General features: G+C 44.1%; 1 protein-coding gene across 2 annotated transcripts in view; it reads left to right on the plus strand.

Annotated features, from left to right (window-relative positions):
- The first annotated feature begins 2,287 nt into the window (after positions 1-2,287).
- Positions 2,288-19,359, plus strand: part of Ranbp21 (exportin-5-like protein Ranbp21) — a 48,798-nt gene continuing 31,726 nt past the window's right edge. Inside the window, exons 1-13 of one of the 2 annotated variants that reach the window (XM_075699626.1) lie at positions 2,288-2,543; positions 4,291-4,412; positions 5,877-5,949; positions 6,562-6,699; positions 8,961-9,143; positions 10,209-10,244; positions 11,374-11,559; positions 12,155-12,231; positions 12,324-12,423; positions 13,091-13,174; positions 14,333-14,458; positions 16,135-16,225; positions 17,767-17,889. In XM_075699626.1, the coding sequence (XP_075555741.1) occupies positions 2,445-2,543; positions 4,291-4,412; positions 5,877-5,949; positions 6,562-6,699; positions 8,961-9,143; positions 10,209-10,244; positions 11,374-11,559; positions 12,155-12,231; positions 12,324-12,423; positions 13,091-13,174; positions 14,333-14,458; positions 16,135-16,225; positions 17,767-17,889 (1,438 nt within the window). In that variant the 5' untranslated portion in view covers positions 2,288-2,444. The remainder of the gene's footprint in view (positions 2,544-4,290; positions 4,413-5,876; positions 5,950-6,561; positions 6,700-8,960; positions 9,144-10,208; positions 10,245-11,373; positions 11,560-12,154; positions 12,232-12,323; positions 12,424-13,090; positions 13,175-14,332; positions 14,459-16,134; positions 16,226-17,766; positions 17,890-19,359) is intronic. The other variant, XM_075699625.1, reaches the window with a different exon arrangement.

The following is a 19,359-nucleotide window of genomic DNA, read 5'->3' on the forward strand; positions in this document are numbered from 1 at the left end:
ACGCAGCAAATGGGGAAACAAAATGACACGTAGAACACAAAGTGACGCGTTCTGGAAACACTGGTGATTTAGCAAGCGCTTTACGTAAGAAAAAAAAAAAGCTGCTGCATACGGGTTCAGATTTTCGTAAGAGCTCTTACCGGACAAGTAAAGACAACTACATTCACTAAAACGCGGAAAACCGCGACGAAAAACCGTTACGGCGGCAATATTATCTGACCGCGCTCACCTTATACAGTAATGACCATACGCCCTGCTTCCGGGACAAGGCACCGCATGACACCACAATTCCGCGGTCTTCACCTGCGCCCGGCTCGGTGAGCGGCGGAGTAGGATCCAGGAAAACATAGCACTGCAGAGATCAGGGGTCTGCTGCTAATCTGGTTAAGTGCCTAAGAACAAGGTTTCCAAACTACAAATTTGACCAAGTAGCAAGGTTGCAAATGTTTTTTACATCCTCGTTATAAAGTATACTTTTGTACAAGCAGCTGCAGGATGCTTCAATGATGAACTGGGTTAAAACCCTGGCTTTGGAAGGAGCGAGACAATTTCGATGCCAAGGAATCCAGAGAGGTCACCAACAACGAAAGCGTCTGAAGAGGCACCTTTCACGTCATCCCCTTGGAAAGAGGACTGTAAGCTCATCAACCAGCGGCAATTTTCACTGCCACAAGTGCAGGTTGAAAGATATGAGCATGATGAAATTTTATGCCAAAAGGAAGATCCGCGTGATTGCTGGCGTAGGTATACGTGTACGGTTCCCCCTGTAGGTTCAGCCTTTGAATAGACACCTGCTGACACCAGCGAGTGGCTGTTTTCAGTGTACGAAAAATTGTGACATGCAGAGGAATGGGTATTGCTGCTCCCCGACATGTGCCACCAGTAGTACCAAGTACCAAGAAAAGGTATTCACAGACGTTTTTCTGGTGATATTGAAAAAAGATGAAGGAAAGGATCACATAATGCGGTAGATTTTCGTCAGAAGGAATTTAAGAGGACCAAGAGAACCTGCTTGTCTTATATCAGAAGTGCACCTTGCCAGAATTCATGAAAGAAAAGTGGTTCACTGTTTTAGGTGCACCAAAGCACTACATCCAAAGGGCATCTGTAAAAAAGAAAGACATTGAATCTGCATGATTCAAGCCATTTCTTTGTGCACTTATCTGTGGGTTACGCTGTGCGTAACATCCTTGCTTGCTGGAACTTCGAAAATCTGTATGCTATCTAAAAACCGACGTTTCACGCTTGCTCGAGAATTCCTCTGTGCCATCGTGTTGAAATAATTTGCCAAATTAATTGGGCATAATCAGTTGCATCGTGAATGAGCATCACGTTGGTCCCTCTAGCTTCTCGCAGTGTCCTAACTGTCACCATCACAATATCAGCCTGTAAGGGTACCTCGAGATTCTCCTCGATTAATGTTTCTACGCTGTCAGACCTGCATGTTTCCACGTCATCACCAACGCCGGTAAAGTTAATGCCCCCGGAAACACCATTTGTTTTTGCCGGGGCAGTATCCCAGCCATGAACCAAGTAGAAATTAAGCATTTGGTGGCACTGTAACGAAATTTTACTTTAGCTATATATTGGCTATAAATCAGTATCCACTGAAATCACTGAAACAGTCTTGGCAAAGCTGCAGGAGTGGTAAATGTGTGAATTTCCTATTGGCAGCCTCTAAACAGCACCTAAGCAGATGACGCGTGCATGAACCTGGCGGTTAGCGAATACGACGTAAGTCCCAGCACGTCGCCTACAAGTTGTTCCAGCATTCCACGGACAGTCACGGCCTAATCTTGTAAATAAAAAGTGATGCAAGTCATGCTCATCGTTCTCTTAATTGATACAAATTCTTGTCGTGCGATTAAACGCCAAGGAACGCGAATGTTTCCGACAGGACACGCCCGAAGAGGCGAAGACTCCAAACTCCTTCATGTTGGCGCGTTTAATTCAATCTCGGTTCGGCCTTTGGATGTCACCGGATTTAAGTATCTGTGGCACCGCAAATAGCCAGGAAGTATTACTGTATTTTTTCCTAAGTGCTTAGATCACGGTGGCTTAGATATGCGTTTTGCGACAGTCCTGCAAACCGTGTTTTGTCGGCGACGTCGCACGGAATCTGCAGATACTCAACCATTGTATTATAGAAAGGTTCGCGCAGGCTAAAGTCCCTAGATATATTTTTAAAAGCAAAAAATCTAGGGACTTTAGCCGAGACAAGGTAGTGCGTCATCTGGCACTTAAACGAGCGTTTCTATGCGATAGAAAAGCGATACAGCGATGTTCGCACCGTATTCAAGCAACATTGTTAATGGCGTCTCTTTTGAGTTGCACAAAGTAAAGAAAAACCCAGCATAGTTCAGCGAGTTTAGCGTTTCCCTTGGCGGTAGCGATGTTTTGAACCGGCAGAACACACTATCGGCTAGCATTCAACTCTCATCAGCATGGCCGACGTTGACGAAGCCTGCAAGAGCGTCATCGCTTGGGTGGAAGCGGCCGTGTCTCCCACGACATCGCCCGAACGGAGAGCGGAGGCTTACAACGTTAGTTTCGCTGGCTTCTTCTCGCGCTGTCGTCAAATTAAAAGTGTGTGCGAGAAAAGAACCGTGCAGGTCTTTTCTCGCAAACGCGGGGAAAAACCTTGGCGTGGTTTTACAGCGCCTACCGGCCCGATACGTGCGGCTAGCAAAAAAAGAACAGTCGGTGCAATAGCTTCGAGAACGCAGCACGATCGCGCCACGAGATTCACCGGCGTTTTCTTGCTAACTACTTACAAGCAGCAGCGCAAATCGCTGGTTGCTAAATACTATACCATGGAAATTCGCGCAATCGGTGCTGTCCAGCTGCCCTCCTCGGGCTGGGAATGTTTTGTTTTTGTAGAAAGACGAATTTAATTTACAACCGTGACTGCTTTCCTTGCTTCACTGTCAAACAAACTGTCTGATCACTTGCCACTCTGCCTGTGGCGTAGCGAATATAGTTGCAATTGAAAAGGTTCTACGCTTGCCGCGTGCTTGCAGCCGCACGGCTAAAAGGAAAGCATGAGGTTTGACAAGGGCCATCGCAGTTGAATAGTTCTCCCTGGTTCTGCAAATCAAACTTGAAGTCGGCGCTCTTACTCAGCCGAATAGGACGCTGGTATATAATAGGGGAAAGACGAAGGGCCCATAAAGTTTGATCGTGTCATCAGCCAATAGTGCTTAGAGGGGCACTTCAGAACGAGGTGGACTTTTAGTTAGGATGAATGGGCATCACTCAGGGGTAAAATAATTTTTCCTGTTAGAAGAAACAAGAATAACCTAATTGGTTCTCCTATATTTATTTTATTTATTTATTTATTTCAAGATTACTGCCAGCCTCTGGTTAGAGGCCTTAAGCAGGAGTGGTTACATACATGACGAACGAGACTGAGTACAAGGTGTGAAGCGTGAGCAAAATGAAATAGCACTGAATTTGAAAATATTGACATCTTTCATTCTTATTCTACAAAGGATTCTCGGGAATATATATATATATATATATATATATATATATATATATATATATATATATATATATATATATATATATATATATATATATATATATATTTTCATTGTCATTGAACAGGGATGACTGAAAAGTGTTTATGGGCTCTCCTTACATCACAATGCTCTTGAGTACTCTGCCCTAAACATCATGCCGCGTTTTCTGGCATAACCATATCACCCACAGTTTTACCATTCTATCCCTCTTTCCCACATTTGTGTAATAGTGTGCTGTGCAGGCTAACATTCGTGCTTTTTGACTTAGCTAAGAAACATTCGTATGGAAGTAGCGTTACCACTGTAGCATTTTTTAAACGCTTCGGTCCATGAAAAAAAAGTAAGTTTGCCAAAAAGCAGTGTTAATTGAGACTATACTGATTCACAGCCCATAGGTGCCTTGCGACTTATTGCTCTTCGCCAGCCATTTGTCGCGTCATTTAGCTCCTCATCCGTTGTTCCACTTCGTGCCTTGCCACTTGTCTGGAGTTGTTTGTCTACACTCCGTTCTAACAATTTCATTTCAAATGTTCTCACAGGATATGACATCACCCCCAGCACACATTTTCAGCTGTCAAGGTCTTTCTGATTGGCACTCTCAACTCTTGCTAATGAACAAGAAGAATTGTGAAACCGAGGCGCTTGGTTTATTGTATTAACCAAATGAAGCTGACAGACATTCTGAAAAGTCAACACTTTCCATTAACTTACTTTGAAAGGAAATAGTCATAAATTTGTTTTGTCTCTCTCTCTCTCTCTCTCCCAGGCCTATGAAGATTTCAAGGAAAAGTCGCCACTCTGTGCAAAGTGTGGTTTTGTGCTTGCCGCTAAGGGTAACCATGCCGTGGTGCGCCACATCGGACTGCAGCTTGTGGAACACTGTATCAAGTGAGCACTAATGTGTTTTATCTTATTTATTGGCACTCGCTGTAGCGGCTCAGCAGCAATGAATTCTACTACTGCTGAGTGCACCGGTTTTGGGTTCTATTCCCAGATACACTGGCTGCATTCAAAATGGGGATGGAAATGGGGGAAACGTTCCATTACTTAGATTTAGGTGCGCATTAAAGAACCTCAGGGGATCAAGACTAATCCATGATGCATGCTCCTGACTGCTAGCAGATATGGCGCAGGTCCCAGACTATGACCTCAGAGATTTTCAGCACACCACGAGCATCGCCTAATCTTAGAGGCCAGGACAAGGAGAGGCACTGGTCCCCAGTTTTCCGTCTTTTGCGTTATATGCACTAAGCAGTAATCATGGTGTTGTTATCCACTTTTAATATCGAAAACGTCTATTTTTGCTAGCTTTTCGTGATGGAATTATTCGTTTTTAAACGTAAGATTTTGCACAGAGGCTGCTTTGTATCACTGCTGCCTCAAACTATGCTTTCTATGCAGTCCACCTTTCTTGTGCAGTGGGCTGTGAAAGGTGCCATAGCTGGGTCTTTGTAGATCAAGTGCATGAGCACCCTAAGCATAGCAGCACACCCTAAATGCACCGGTAACCATACCATGCGAGTCTGTTTCCATTCAGAATGTGGTTGTGGTGGCCATGAATCGAACCCACAACATTGTGCATTGCAGCAGAGCACCATAGCCACCGTGGTAATGGATTATAATAGTTGCAATTATCCCAAAGCCATAAACAGGATTTACCTATTGATACATGTACTGCACTCGAATGCCGAGCTCATTACAAAAAGTAGATGCGTGTAGGCATTTGATTTTACCGAGCACTGAAAAGGGGAAAAAAGGGAACTGGAGTGCGAGCTCAAGCTCCTTTTGCTGTTACTTTTTTGCATGTTTCTCCTGGGAATGCATCTTTACTGCAGTGCTTCCTTGGTTGCAGTGTAAGAGCAAGGAACGTAGGCAGTCTTGAAATGCAACTCAGGCTCTCTTTTTGGCTGTCCTTGTACAATCCTTGATTGCACTTAAAAGGATATAAGGGAAAATGGGAAGTCGAGCTAGAGTGAAAGCCTAGGCTTCTGTAATAACAGATTTGTCATTCATAGCAAAAGCAGAGCTTTTGTAAGCGAGAAAATGTTGAAAATGAAAATATCATTGTGGCGCCACCTGTTGTAGACTATGGTACCTATCATGTGACATCAGCACTGGCTGATTAATGGAGAGTGCTATTGAGAAAAGTCACGCGGAGATTATGTCAATTCGTCGCTTTTCGCTTGAGGGGTTCAAATTGATGAGAGCAGCAATTTTTTACGCAACAAAATGATATCTTGGCACACAGAAAACAATAATAGACTTCTAGACGAACAACCTATCGATCTAACTTCACGTAATATTCTCCTTTGGTGTCCCTTTAAAGTGGTAAACCATTCTTACCTTCTGCAGGCTTCGCTGGAATGTGATTACGATTGCTGACAAACAGTTCATCAAGGAGAGTGTCATGAAGATGATGGCAGAGGTACGCCCACTTGCATCCAATTGTTAGAGAGATTTAAATTATATTGCGAAGTCTTTGTATGCATGCTAAAATGGCTGGTCCAAATTGAACATGTACAGAATAGAAAATAGATCTTTGCTGGTTATGTATACATGCTACCATTTAGATTTGACATAGAGCACTTTGCATGGTTTTCATTGCTAGTGGCATGCCAGGCTGTCCTTTTTCTGTGCTACAACGGCAACAAGTAAATAGTTAAATCAGTTTTCATTTTGTCTATTGGACTTTGAGGACAAAGTGTGACTGATGTTTTGCCATTATCATTCAGGTCACGTGTCTCTTTTGACCCTGCTAACAAAAGATGCTGCTTTTGCTGCAAAAGTGTTTCGATTTATGTCTACCAGATAGCGCCACATTATTTTGTATTGGCCAAGCATCAGGAAGGCAAACACTGTGTTTTAGAACACCCTCCTCGGGGACATGCATGTAGCAGGGCCGGAGCCGTTTTGCGTGTGTTAACATAAATGTCCGAAATGCTATACTAAAGCTGTCCGTTCTCTTATATAAAATAGGTAGGTACTAGTATGGGCGAGTGCACTGCTTCCTAAACCTGTCTAACCTTCTCTCCCACAGGGCACGGACCACCTTCTCGTGGAGCAAGCCCACATCAAGGACGCGCTCGCAAAGTTACTCGTCGAGATGATCAAGCGTGAATGGCCTCAGCAGTGGCCGCTGCTCATGGACGAGCTGAATAACCTGGCTGTACTCGGTGTAAGTGTTTGTTACAGTTCGTTAGCATACCGTATGCTCACTGAAACGTGGATGTGGCTCAAAAAGGACCTCAGCCGGGCTTGCTGGTAGTATGACGGTGTAATACAGCAAACAGCACATGAACAGGAAAAACGACTAAGGGAACAGCCGTCTCGGGGACTGGCTTCCAACTATGGCTTAAAGGCTTATTGTGCAGTGGCGAAAGGTTCAGGCAGATAAATATATTGCAAAAGCGAGAAAAACGTAAACTTACACGCAGGAAATGCTTACGTCAGTGACTACTAGGGTATTGTGAGTATGTGCAGGAGGAAGGGAGGAGGGGTAAACATGTAGGCGTGTGATCTCTTTGTCAAGTAGTTGAATGGATGCCATGCTGAGGTGAGAAGAGCCACGAAGTGGCTCATGTTATTTCACTGAATTTCATAAGAATGAGTTCCACAAATATGTTAATAATGTAGCAGATGTTTCGCATCTTCCATTGAAACAGCTGTTTCTTTGTGTGTACAGTGCCCTCTGCACGTACACATTGTGTCTTTATTTCAGACCTCTGTATAACAAGCGCAGATATAATGAACTGTCGAAACCCACCGCAGTGGCTCAGTGGCTGTGGCATTGTCCTGCAGAGATTGAGATCATGGAGTTAATCCTGACTGCCACAGCCGCATTTCGATAGGGGCAAATGGCAAAAATGCTCGTGTACTTAGATTTACGTACACGTTAAAGAACCCCAGGTATAGTATGGTAGGGTAAAACGTTAATGAAGTCCTGCAGATCGTGAGCCTTCACAAAGAGGGCCGCTCCCACGTGGGAACCGGAAGGCCAGGCCTCTCGGCCGCATCGTGGGACTGCTGGACAGCCCAGAGTTGGTCAGCCAGAAGAGGGCTGCGGAGAACCGCCTCCCATCTGGCTGAGCTGTTATCGATGATAGAGCGTGACCGGGCACACCGCCAGAGCATGTGGTCTAACGTGGCTATTTCTCCACAATCGCGGCAGGTAACATTGGTGTAAGTATCCGGATAGATTTTATGTAAGAGCGACGGATTGGGATAGGTATTCGTTTGTAGTAGACGGAGCATTAATGCTTGAGCTCTATTGAGCCGCAGATGAAGAATCCCAAGTGGTACAAATTAATCTGGAGCGCCCCTACTACAGCATGCCTGATAACCAGATTGTGGTTATAACATGTAATACCACAGAGTCTAATTTTAATTTAGGTAGAAACAAATCATCAGTTTAATGAAGCAAGCCAGAGATGTTTTTCAAATATATCAGTGCGTAACAAATATATGCTTATAGCGGATATTGGATACTATATAATGAAGGTAGTCTCTTGCCTGATGCAGCTTCCTTATAATGAGATACGACTGTATGGGAACTTTTTTCCCCAATGTGCCTTTGTACATGCTTTGTTCTCCCACTAGAAGTAAAATGTCAAGTGGGAGTTTTAACCTTGTGAATCCTGTTGTGTCGGCAGCGGCAGGCAAGCGGGGGGCCCCGACCGGGCGAACGCGCGGCTAGCGCCGGCGCAGGAAGGAGACACGGAGCAAACTGCTCCCGATGAAAACCGGAACGAAGACTCGGCCGACCCACGGCCGTTTATTACTTATAAAGGCTGCACACGCTAGATGACACCTCCAGATTGGCCCAAGCTCGTCACATGACAGAAGGGGGGTGCGCCATCTAGCTAAACAACTACAAAACACACATGTACGATGACACAGAGATCTGACAGGGGGCGACACTATACTACAAATCCCACCAGAAATTTGCTGACAAGAGGTTACAAGAAAAACTGTGGAAGGGCGCAGACAGGTGGTGTTTCATATTTGAAGTGTGTGATCAACGATGTACTGTTTCGTGAGAACCTGAACACATCAAGAAGTTTGACGTGGGATGGGTAAATGCTTACCACGTTCATTTGTTCATCAGGCTCCACAGAAAGTACAAATGTTTTCTAACCTATTTACGAAGAAACAGCAACAAACTTCATCCCATCACCAAGGCATGGACTTGTGCTCTGTGTGGTGTCTAGGTTGGAGCTGAATTTCACGCTGGTATCTTTGAATGAATACACTGCCATTTGCTTTCTGTTTGTGTCATCGGTGTAGCTGTTGAAACGAAGTCTTTGAGCACAGTGTACGTTGACAGCTCAGTGAAATATGTACCTCTGGTTCCTGTCTTCCGAAAACCGCATGAGCCGTGTCGTGCCCTTGTCGACCTTTGGTTGCGACTGTTGCCACATGCCGTGCGACATTATGCAGGAGACGCAGAAAGAGTTGGTGCTGCTGACGTTTCTGCGGCTAGCCGAGGACGTTGTGGACCTTCAGACGGTGCAGGGGCAGCGCAGGCGAGACCTGTACCAGGCGCTTGTGGGAAACCTGTCGGCTATCTGCGGCTTCCTTGTGCGCACGCTTGACACTCACTACTCTCGATATCGTGACCTGGTGAGTGGATGAGCGCAGCCATCTATGACAGCCATCTATGACAGCATGAAAACGACGTAGCCATGAAACCAGACTAGTGACACGGGCAGTTTGTAAAGCAAAGCTTCTTTTTTTGCCTCCTCCCCGAGGGTTGGCAATCGTTGGCATTTCTTCATGAGATATATTTGTGGACATACAGCCAAACCTTGATACAGTCAACATGGATATTATGAATTTTCAGCTCTAACGAAGTAAATGTAAAATTTGGTTGGCCATGCTTTATTTCAATGGGGTATTCTACTATTGCAGTAGACCTTAGTTGATCGTCTCTGGTTAATGAGATTTTTCAGTTAATTTGATCCCATCCGGAGGTCTCGGCCAGTGCCCACACATATCTGTGGAATCAAACTTTCCTTATTTTGATGCTGAAATTTGCCCTCGCCGGATAATTCAAACTTGGCTGATCATCACGTATACAATCTTAAGGTGACCACAATGGTGAAACACAATGCTGAAACGCCTATTTTCTGCCTGCCCCAGGTAAATTTTGAAGTGATAACGGTACCTCACAGTAACTTATTACAGTACTTACGCAACTCTAATATGCCTTTTTTTGTTTTTCAACTAAATTGCGTTCTAATGCGTTTCAGCGTCTGAATTGAGCTACTGTTACAGATGCAGGTGAACCTAGTAATGCACCAACACAATGAGGTAGTTTCATAATTCTTCACATTTTAATTTATGCTGATGAGTACTTGAACAGTAGAACTTACCATGAAGTTCATCTAACATACATTTTCTTATATATAACTCAATTGCATGTAGATTACACATGCTTTATGCTCCCTTGTGTACTGTACATACACCGTGTACACTTCCCTGTAGAAGCTTATATATACAGTGTTGTCACCCTGATGAAAGTATGCCCCGGTCTCGCCTGAGCACAAATTGAGAAATTGATGTGTGTAAAATGCAGGTCTGCGCATTCTTACTTTCTCTTAATTTTTGCTTGTAGACTCATGCTGCCTTACATTCTAAAGGTATTGCTATGTCAACCTTGTTAATCCATTATGTGAAACATTGCAGAGGGACCACCAGAAAGCCGATGAAAACAACCAGGAGGTCAGTACTAATTGCCTACGCACACGTCCAAGCATGTTCACTTTTTTGTGGTAGTGGTGATACGTATAACCATGGCCAGACGTTTTCGTAAAAGTTCTGTTACACGAGAGCTTTTTAATTAGCTGACATTTGGGTGCTGTCCACTCATGATAGTGATTGGTGTATCAACGAGACAATCGCTGCTGCATTGGCTAATCGAAAATGGCACTTACATAAGAGAAGCTTTATGAATGTAGGCCCACATCTAATTTGATGCAGTAGAAGGGTTGGCACTTGGAACTGCAGTTTTGTGAAACATAGGGAGAATCTGCAGAATTTCTCGTGGTTTCTGTTTGAAGTGCTTTGTATATTGCAGCCAGCTTAAAGGGTGAAGGGCAACCATGTGGATTAAAGCCCCACAATTTGCCGCGAGGCTTCTTACCCAGATGCAATCTCTGTATTTACATCTCTCCTTCTAAACGCAGAGATTGCCCGAGCTGATCGACCAGCCTTTTGTTTCATTTCTTTGTTCATTGTCATGTTTAAAATGTCAGTTAAGATTAAAAGATATTTTTTAGATGAATTCTTTACTCATCTGGAGTTAAAGTGGAGATCTAAAGATGTGAACCACATCAGCATCATATGCAGTCGCCCTACCCACCATGTCATCCACGAACTTCCTGATTTTCCTAAGAGAATTCGGACCAAAGCCTTACTTTACTTTATTTGTTCGGTCTTACTGAGGCTCGTTATCGGAGATTATTGTTATCGGAAATCCTACATCTCAGACAATGTGTTGTCTAAATAAAGCATTCATTCATTCATTCATTCATTCATTCATTCATTCATTCATTCATTCATTGTCAGTGCCACCACTTCACCGAAAGTGTTGGCAAGCAGTAATAGAGAAGTAGCTTAGTCCGGGTGAGTTGGTTCATTGTTGTCACAGAAGCTTTTCAAGTGCAGAAAACAAGGGCGCAGACGATGGTGAACACAAGTTGAAGCTTGTAGTAGCACCACTACATCAAACATAACCAGTGTTAGTTATTAAATACTCGTTTCCCGGAGAGCTGATGCCCGCCCAACAACAAGCTTCTAGATTTGTGTTTATATCTCTGATCGTCACGCCTGGCGACATTGGCCTGCGCAGCTGTCCCTGCACCGACAGCTGACGGAGACGACGCTGCTCACCATGGCGGGCTTTGTGGAGTGGATCCCTTTGGGCGAAGTGACCGGATCAAGCGGCCTGTTGCCCCGCATCTTCTGTTTCCTCCTCTCGGACAGGAACCTGCGCATCCAGGCTGCCGAGTGCCTCCAGCAAGTACTCGCCCGCAAGGTCAGAAACAGTGTTGGGACTGACAATAGATTCGGCTCGGCGCTTTTTGTGGAGACAAGGCAAGGACGATGATGCAGCTTCTGTTCCACAGCCAATTGAATTTTTGTCGGCAAGGCTGGACCAACGCCGGGCTTGACGGTGCTCGGAGGCTCTGTAGTGGTGCTCTTGAGCGATCACTTTAGGGGATACAACAACCTTTGCGAAGTTTCACAGAACTCGGCACCAGACGCGTCAAGGTCTATGACCAACGATGTTCCTGACCCTGTGCGAAGATATTAAGCTTGGCACAACACCAAAAAACAGCTGTACACGCCGACTCATCTGATGCCGAGCCATGCAAAATCTCCCAAAAGTGATTGCTCAAGAGTACTGTCCCTGTATTTAATGCACTGTGATTGTCCGTTGTCTTGTTTTGAGCAGACTGACATCTAGCAATTACGTTGCTGCTTCATGTCCTCTGCAGAATGCTAGCTACAGAATACATATTTAACTTATTCTTGTTCTCAGGTTTCTACATTTTCAGATCTCTGCATTTTCTTGTTCAGCAGGTTTACATTCACTTCTATCCCGTGTTTCTTTGCCCTGCTGATGACAGGGAAAGCCGGACGAGCGAAAGCCACTGCTGGCGCTTTTCAACCAGGAGACGCTGGATGCCATCGTCTCCGCTCTGAAGTGAGTCCGAGCAAATCGCGGGGGCTTGTCTAACTTCAACGCTTGACTTCGACGTCTTTTGCTTCTTTCTGTGCCTTGCAATCTGCCCCAAGGTCTGTGTCCAGCGAGCCCTTGAACGAGGCCTCCTTCCTCTTCATGAAAAAGCTGTGCTCAATCACTGCCAGTCTAGGACAGAACTGCCTAACACATTGGGTGAGTACAGGTGTATTGTTTCTCTGCATGCTGTTGCATCAGCGCAACAGTACACCAGTAGGGTCCACAACCAAACCTGTGTATATCCCCTTCAAGTGCCATGCGCACAATTACACATGCCAAGATGGTGCATCAAAAGCAAAAGTACCAATGAAAATAACAAGTCACATACATCTTGAAACACTTCTGATTGGACCTGTGCTGCAAGCTTGAGTAATGTGTGAAAGTGTTCTAGTAAAACAAATTGTAAAGTAGACAGCCAGGTGTTGGCTCTCGATGTTAGTATGTTGTCATGTGTAGTGGGTTCACTTATTTAATTGTTTTTCACAATGTTTTACATCAGGCATACGGTTCAAGTGGCTGCATAGGTGCTTTCCAAGTGTGCGAGACACGAAAAAGTTGGCGTTAAAATATCTGATGTTCCCGTAAAGAATTATGACATGGAGTCCACATTCCGTAAATGTGAGAAAACACTTACTGAAGAATTGAAAACTCTGCAGCTGTATACGATTCTGAAATTGCAAAAAATTTGGTGAAACTAAAGATAGCTCCATTGTGGTCACTTAAGAGCTCTTAATTTTTTTGTCTTTCCTGAATTTTGACATTTCTGGGATGAGAAATGGCTACAGATGATGTTTGTACTTTTTGCTGCGTGAATGACCTGCAGAACATGGAAGCTGAACGGCCCTCGATGGAACTCTTTCTAGTCTACCTGGACGTCTTGTTGTCCCTGATGCAGCATCCAAGCCAGGTAAGTTTCTCTTTCACTTTTTGCTCATTTTTACAAGAAGAGTGGTTATGAGGTCTTTCCTGGCTCTAATTGATGTGTACAACATTGAATGTAACCAACATCGGTTGCAGGTTAAATGGAAAAGGAAGATATCACTGGCAAGTGTATGTACATACGGCCCTTTACCTACCTGTCGGCTCTCCCAATTCTTCCGTGACCTTTATGAATTTGGGCTAACTTTGGGATTTTACGAACATTGTGTCAAGATTAGGAAACATACTGAAAAATACTGCGAACTGGTCTTCGAACCTACCTTTGGAATGTCTTCTGATGGAGATGAGGCGCCAGAGAGATACTTGCTTCATTGCTCAGGTCTCTCCTCAATACCCCACACAAAGAGATACTTGCTTGGAGCCAGTTTATAGATATGAGTTTCTGATGCTGTCGAAATAAGCAATGGCAAAGTCACTGAAGAAGTTATTGTGACCTCTTGAAAACAATCTGTTGCTTGTCAGTCCTTGCTGTCGCACGTTTGCTGCTGATTGCGCACTGGCTCTAAAGGTGCATCATTGTTAACAAAATGCGTGTATATCCCATAAAAGGTGTGTGCTAAGGACTAGCCTCAACAAAAGTGTGTGCTATTTCTTCCCCGTTTCCTTTGAGGCCATACACCCCCACCACCCTTCCCAAGAAAATGTCGCTCTTAACCATGAAAAGAGGTTAGGTAAGCCAGAGAAGGCACAAAAACAAAAGACAGGTGGCAATGCTGCCTCAGAGTTACTGCATCAGCTCATTGTGATGTCATCAATTTTGACAGCAGCTGCTAGGGCCCAGTTAATTGGTTTTCGTTAAAAATGGACTACATAATGTTTTAAAGGAGCCAAAAGTTGAACATGGCAGGTTTCACAAACTTTTAGCGAGCCAGTGTAGCCAAAATACTAAAAAAGTGTGCTGAAATCTTTGGTATTGACACTGGGGCTCTGGCTCAACATTCAGAACATAGAACTTTCGCCTTCGTTTTCTCTTGTAGTAATCAACCTATCGTTGCAAAATTACAGGAAATGTAATTTTCAAAGAACATTTTATCAGTTTAAACTGAATAAGTCTTCCTCTTTATAGTTCCGTTAACGTTCACAGGTTGACAGGTGTGCCTTTATTCTTGTTGCACTTTCACCGTAGGCTGTGAACAGCATCACCCTACCAGTGTGGGCGGCCCTCTTTCGACATCCCGAAGTCTCATGCCTGGAGATTGTGCGCAACCTACTTCCAAAGTTCTTCAAGGTCGCCACTGAGAAGTTAACAAAGGTGCGCCCTCTCAGCTTCTTACTGGCTCTCTGCACATCATTCTTGGCTACTACACTCTACTGACATGAGCAGGAAAGCGTTTCCTTAAAGGGGTACTGACATGATGTTTCCGACTCTTCGTTTATTGCGTTAAATGAAGAGTCGGAACCTAGCTACCCTAGAAAGAGTAGTGGAAATCCTCTGAGCAATTGAAAAAATTTAATCTAATGGCTTCTCTGCAGCCAGTTTCAGTTTTGTTTCCCAGGAGGTTACTGTGTTGCGTTTTCATGACGCAGAAGGTGGTGGCATAGGAACAATACTTTGCATCGTTTCGATACTAGCTCCGGCTCGCTCGGTCATTTGAAATGCCACCACAACGGGCCGCGCAACAGCTGAGTGAACATACACTGGCACAAATGGCACCAGATGGCGCTGCAAAGCTCTGGAAACGTCCTATTGGAATGTGAAGGGATTCCCCCAGTGAGACCTGCAGGTAATGTACAGCTTCCAGAAGCGCTTGGATTAATGTGGACGAAAGCGTCAACCAGTCAGCAGTCGAGATAAAGAAGATACGTTTAGAGTATCGGTGAAAAGAAAGGCAGGGAACAGAGTGATACAACAAGATCTGTTGCAAGCATAGGTAGCAATGCAAAGTAAATAGATAAGTTTTGAGGAAGAAAAAAAAATATTAAGGAGATGTATACAAAGATGCTAGAATGAAAAGCATGTATAGCATACCCGATTAAATCAGGCAGGCTAGGTGACTATTTTTCACCACCCCGTTTCAAAGGGGATGCAGTAAATCATCATCATCAATAACAATGGGATGGTAACAGAAAAGGCCGTGGAGATTTTTAAGCATGGCAAGAAAGGAATTAGAGAGGAAATTCTATATGATAACACAAAGAGCAGTGCCTTGTTATTTGACTAGAATAGCAGCTTGGGCTGGTTGATTTTCTAAACTGGTGTTAACAGTGCAACACGTAGACGGGACACGAGACGAGAAGACGACACCACAACCACAAGTGCTTGTGGTGTCGTCTTCTCGTCTCGTGTCCCGTCTACGTTTCGTGCTGTTAACACCAGGTTTGTTATTTGAGGCGTGGTTTCCCGAGGACAAAAACATACCGGAGCTAATATTTGCAACTGGATGAGGTGTGGGTCTGCTACAGAAAAAATCCAGGGACAACTCGGCACATCTTAACGGAATGCAAAGATATTCACCCAATGAGATCCGGTAGGTGACGTCCACTTTCCAGAAGCACAGGGATATAAAGTGGATGGAAGCTTCAACCAGTCAGCCATTGAAATAAGCTAGAGACGTTTAAAGTACTGTGTGGAAGAGGGCCAGAGAACACATTGACAGGACCGGATCCATTGCAGGCACAGGTAACTGTGCAAGATGGATATGGAGGTTTTAAAGCAGAAGAAGGGTATCAGGGAGGTACGGACAAAATGTTAGACTTGTAAGCATGTGTAGATTATCTGATTAGCTCACACAGGTTACTGTCGCCACCCTGTTTCGAAGGGGGTGCCAAACATCATCATCAATCCTACATGTTCTTTGTGCTATGCCTTTGTGCTTGAATTAATCGGTTCTCCCTTATGATGCCTCTTTTCTGTGTAAGGTCATTCATGGGACAGCGTTTTGTATTGCGTGCAATGCAAGCCACTAAGCCAAGCTTCACCAATTGCAGGTCGGCTACCCTTCGAGAAACGACAGTCCAGCCTGCGCGTACGCCCGGCTGGACTTCGATGGCGACGAGGACTTTGCACCTTTTCTAGGGAGTAAGTTGAATTCAGCTTTCTACAGCTTGTGTCTCTTGCTGTTGCTAACTTAAAACAATAAATTGAGCAAGATGCGATGGAAATATCACCCTTGGCTGCTGTTCAATCACTTCACTTAGTAAAACATAACAGAACTTGCGTTAGCCAGGCTTCAGTAAGGCTGTCAAAAGAAGTTGTTTTCACTGATGGCTCTTGAGCTTTTATTTTTTGTCCAAATGACCTTAGGGGGTTTCTTCTTTGCTTGTACCACGCTTGTGTGTTAGCACATTTTCCTGAATAAGCTTTCAGTTGACAGACGGCGCACCTTTTGTATTCTCACTAAGGCTATGTTCAAACACTCACTGTAGGTGGCTATATAGACAGCTAAGCGGACAACAGCCATCTTAAGCCTCATTCTAATTCTGGCAAAGAGGGCAAAAAAGAGACAGATTCACGATGACATCATCGAAGTAAAAAATAGGCTACCTTTGCCCAAACAAAATGATGGCTTAGCAGAGTACTTGGAAAGAAGTTTGTCTATGCACAAGAAATTGTAGTCGCACTTTCTTATGCACCGAATGTAAGCAGCTTTGTGTTTTTCATAAGTTTGCAGCTGAAAGAAAGTATAAAAACAATGATATGTGCTTTTAGCTTTTTCTTGTTGACACGAGGTGGTGTCAAGTAGTAGAGTTATCTTCTACATAGATGTGTTCTATTACCTGGGCTCGAAACTGTCTTTTTAGCAGTCCACATAGACTGTCAAAGTCTTCCAGTTTGCCTGCTTCACCACTAAAATAACCACCTGAATCTCGCCAAGTGAAAAATTTATTTAATATGTTCACTAGTGGATTCTTGGATGCCATGCCTACATAATGAAGTACTAGTAGCATGCAGAAAGCCATTCATCATTCAGTATTAGGGCCTGTGCAGAAATCTAGTGAGTATCGCCAAAGTGGTATTCAGCGTGCGCTTAATCGGTGGAGCTTGTCAAAAACTCAAGTGGGCAGATATGTATTGTAACATTCAAATTTTTTTTTTGTGTTAAGGAGTTCTGAAGCAATTGCTAACACTAATAATAATACAAATACTGCACAGAAACATATCATTTAGCATCTAGCCTCAATGCAAGGAAAAAATACTTCTTAGAGTCTTGATGTCCATCCATTGTATTCAAAAAGTCTATAACAAAAGCTAATACCTTATAAAAAAAAGAAAAGGACACAGACTCAACAGCCCTGAATCAATGACTGCGCCAAGCAACTCGATTACAATGTACTTTTTGACGTGACCAAGCAGCCACAGTCATGCAATCGAACGAATGTTTGCATTAGAAAACCACCCCACAAAAGGTGGCAGTGTCAGGATTGATCTCTATGTGAATCTATCTTCTTGAAAGCTTTCTTTCTGTGGAATAGCTTTCCTTGTAGCTTCGTGCTACCTTTGTGTGGGTGACAGTGATGGCTTGGTGATTCACCTCGTAGGTTCTTGCAGGATATGTTCCGTTTTCTGGAACGATGTGCTCTTGTTTTTCCCTAAGTACGGCGCATATTCCCTCCTGACAGAATTCAGGGGGGACATGACGGAGGTTGTTCGCCTGGCCACCCTGCTGAACCCTATTGCTGGCTTCCAGATGGTGAGCCAGTGGCTGCAGACGCTGCTTGCGGCCAAAATCGAAGTGGGAAATGGTATGTTGTGACTTTTGTTGATTGCAGCGTGTGGGCTCACCCTTGAGATAACCAATGACTTCCCAAAACGTGTTGTGAATTTCCCAAATTATTGCATTGTGCTGCAGTTCTTGCCCATAATGCCCCATTTGAGTGAGGTGTTACGCATACTGTTTATTTATTCTGGGGTATTCACCAAGAGTCATGATGTGTTTGGGCACATCACGACTTTTGGTGAATATGGCAGAATAAGTAAACAGACTTGAATTGAGAAGACATGTGTGCTTCGTTTGGGCAAGTGAGACAGCAGAAGCTATTACCCAGAGGAGAAAGGTTCATCTTTAAGGATATAGGTACAAACTTCTCAAGTGACTGCATCTCAGGCGTGAAAGATTAAAACTTAAAAGGTTAATTTGAACTGTTGTATCTCTCTACAGTCGCTGACTGGCCATTCGGACTTGATGGGAACCGCCAAAACGTCCAAATAATCGGGAGTCCGAAATACCGTATCTGCCCCAAAATAAGTGACTTTATTTCACGAGTAGCCAACAAAGGTGTGCCATATTCTCGGATTGTCACTTTGGAATATATCATCAATTTCGTGATACTATGGTGCAAAACACATCGGTGTCTAGGAGCAACGGCATTCTTGGCATGGTACCAACACCCTACCTTTCGTGGGACTAGCGCAAGACACATTGGTGTCTGTGATCGATGTCAATCTTGGTGCAGTGCCAAGCACACTATTTTATCTCTGTATGGAAATGCTGCCGTGCAGGGACATATACAATGCTAGACATGCGAAAGATCGTGAATGTTTAAGTTCATTTCAAAAGTGGTTGTTCAGAAATATCGCCAAAGTTTGTCAACGTGTGTTGCTGTGCGTACAAACACTTGGCCCTTGGCCTAAAATTTTCGTAGCTGTGATTTTTTAACAATGCCTTTTATGCTATTCCTTTTCCCGCTTTTCGAGCTTAGTCGGAGGTCAGAGTGATGCTCCGCTCACGTTTTAACGGGATCAGTCGGACTCTGAAGAGCGACATAGAATCGAGCGGAAGGCGTCGCTACAAAATCACAGTTCACGTGTCGACCATTGTCATGTTGTCGCTAAAGATAGACAAAAGTACAGTCAACGCATGCACCAAATTATCATCGGCGACTACCAGATTGATGAAGCTTCACTAGTTTTGCGGAACGCCGGCAACATGGCCGACGACCATGCCGGTGACATCTCGAAACGAAAATATCGTTATGTTTTGCGCCATTAAACCACATTTAACTAACCAACTATTTCTGCTCGATTCAGCGGTCATATTAGCACACGGTCGTGCAGTTAGGGTCCGAATTATCGCACAACATGCAGTAAGGTGTCCGAAATTTCAGTCGTCCTTGTACATTAATTCTATGAGGCCTGTGGCGGTGCTGTAGTTATGTCCAAATAATCAAGCATGTCCAAATTATCAGCATCTGAATAATCGATCATTGACTGTA

Source organism: Dermacentor variabilis, chromosome 7 (assembly GCF_050947875.1).
Source record: "Dermacentor variabilis isolate Ectoservices chromosome 7, ASM5094787v1, whole genome shotgun sequence".
Taxonomy (NCBI): Eukaryota; Metazoa; Arthropoda; class Arachnida; order Ixodida; family Ixodidae; genus Dermacentor; species Dermacentor variabilis.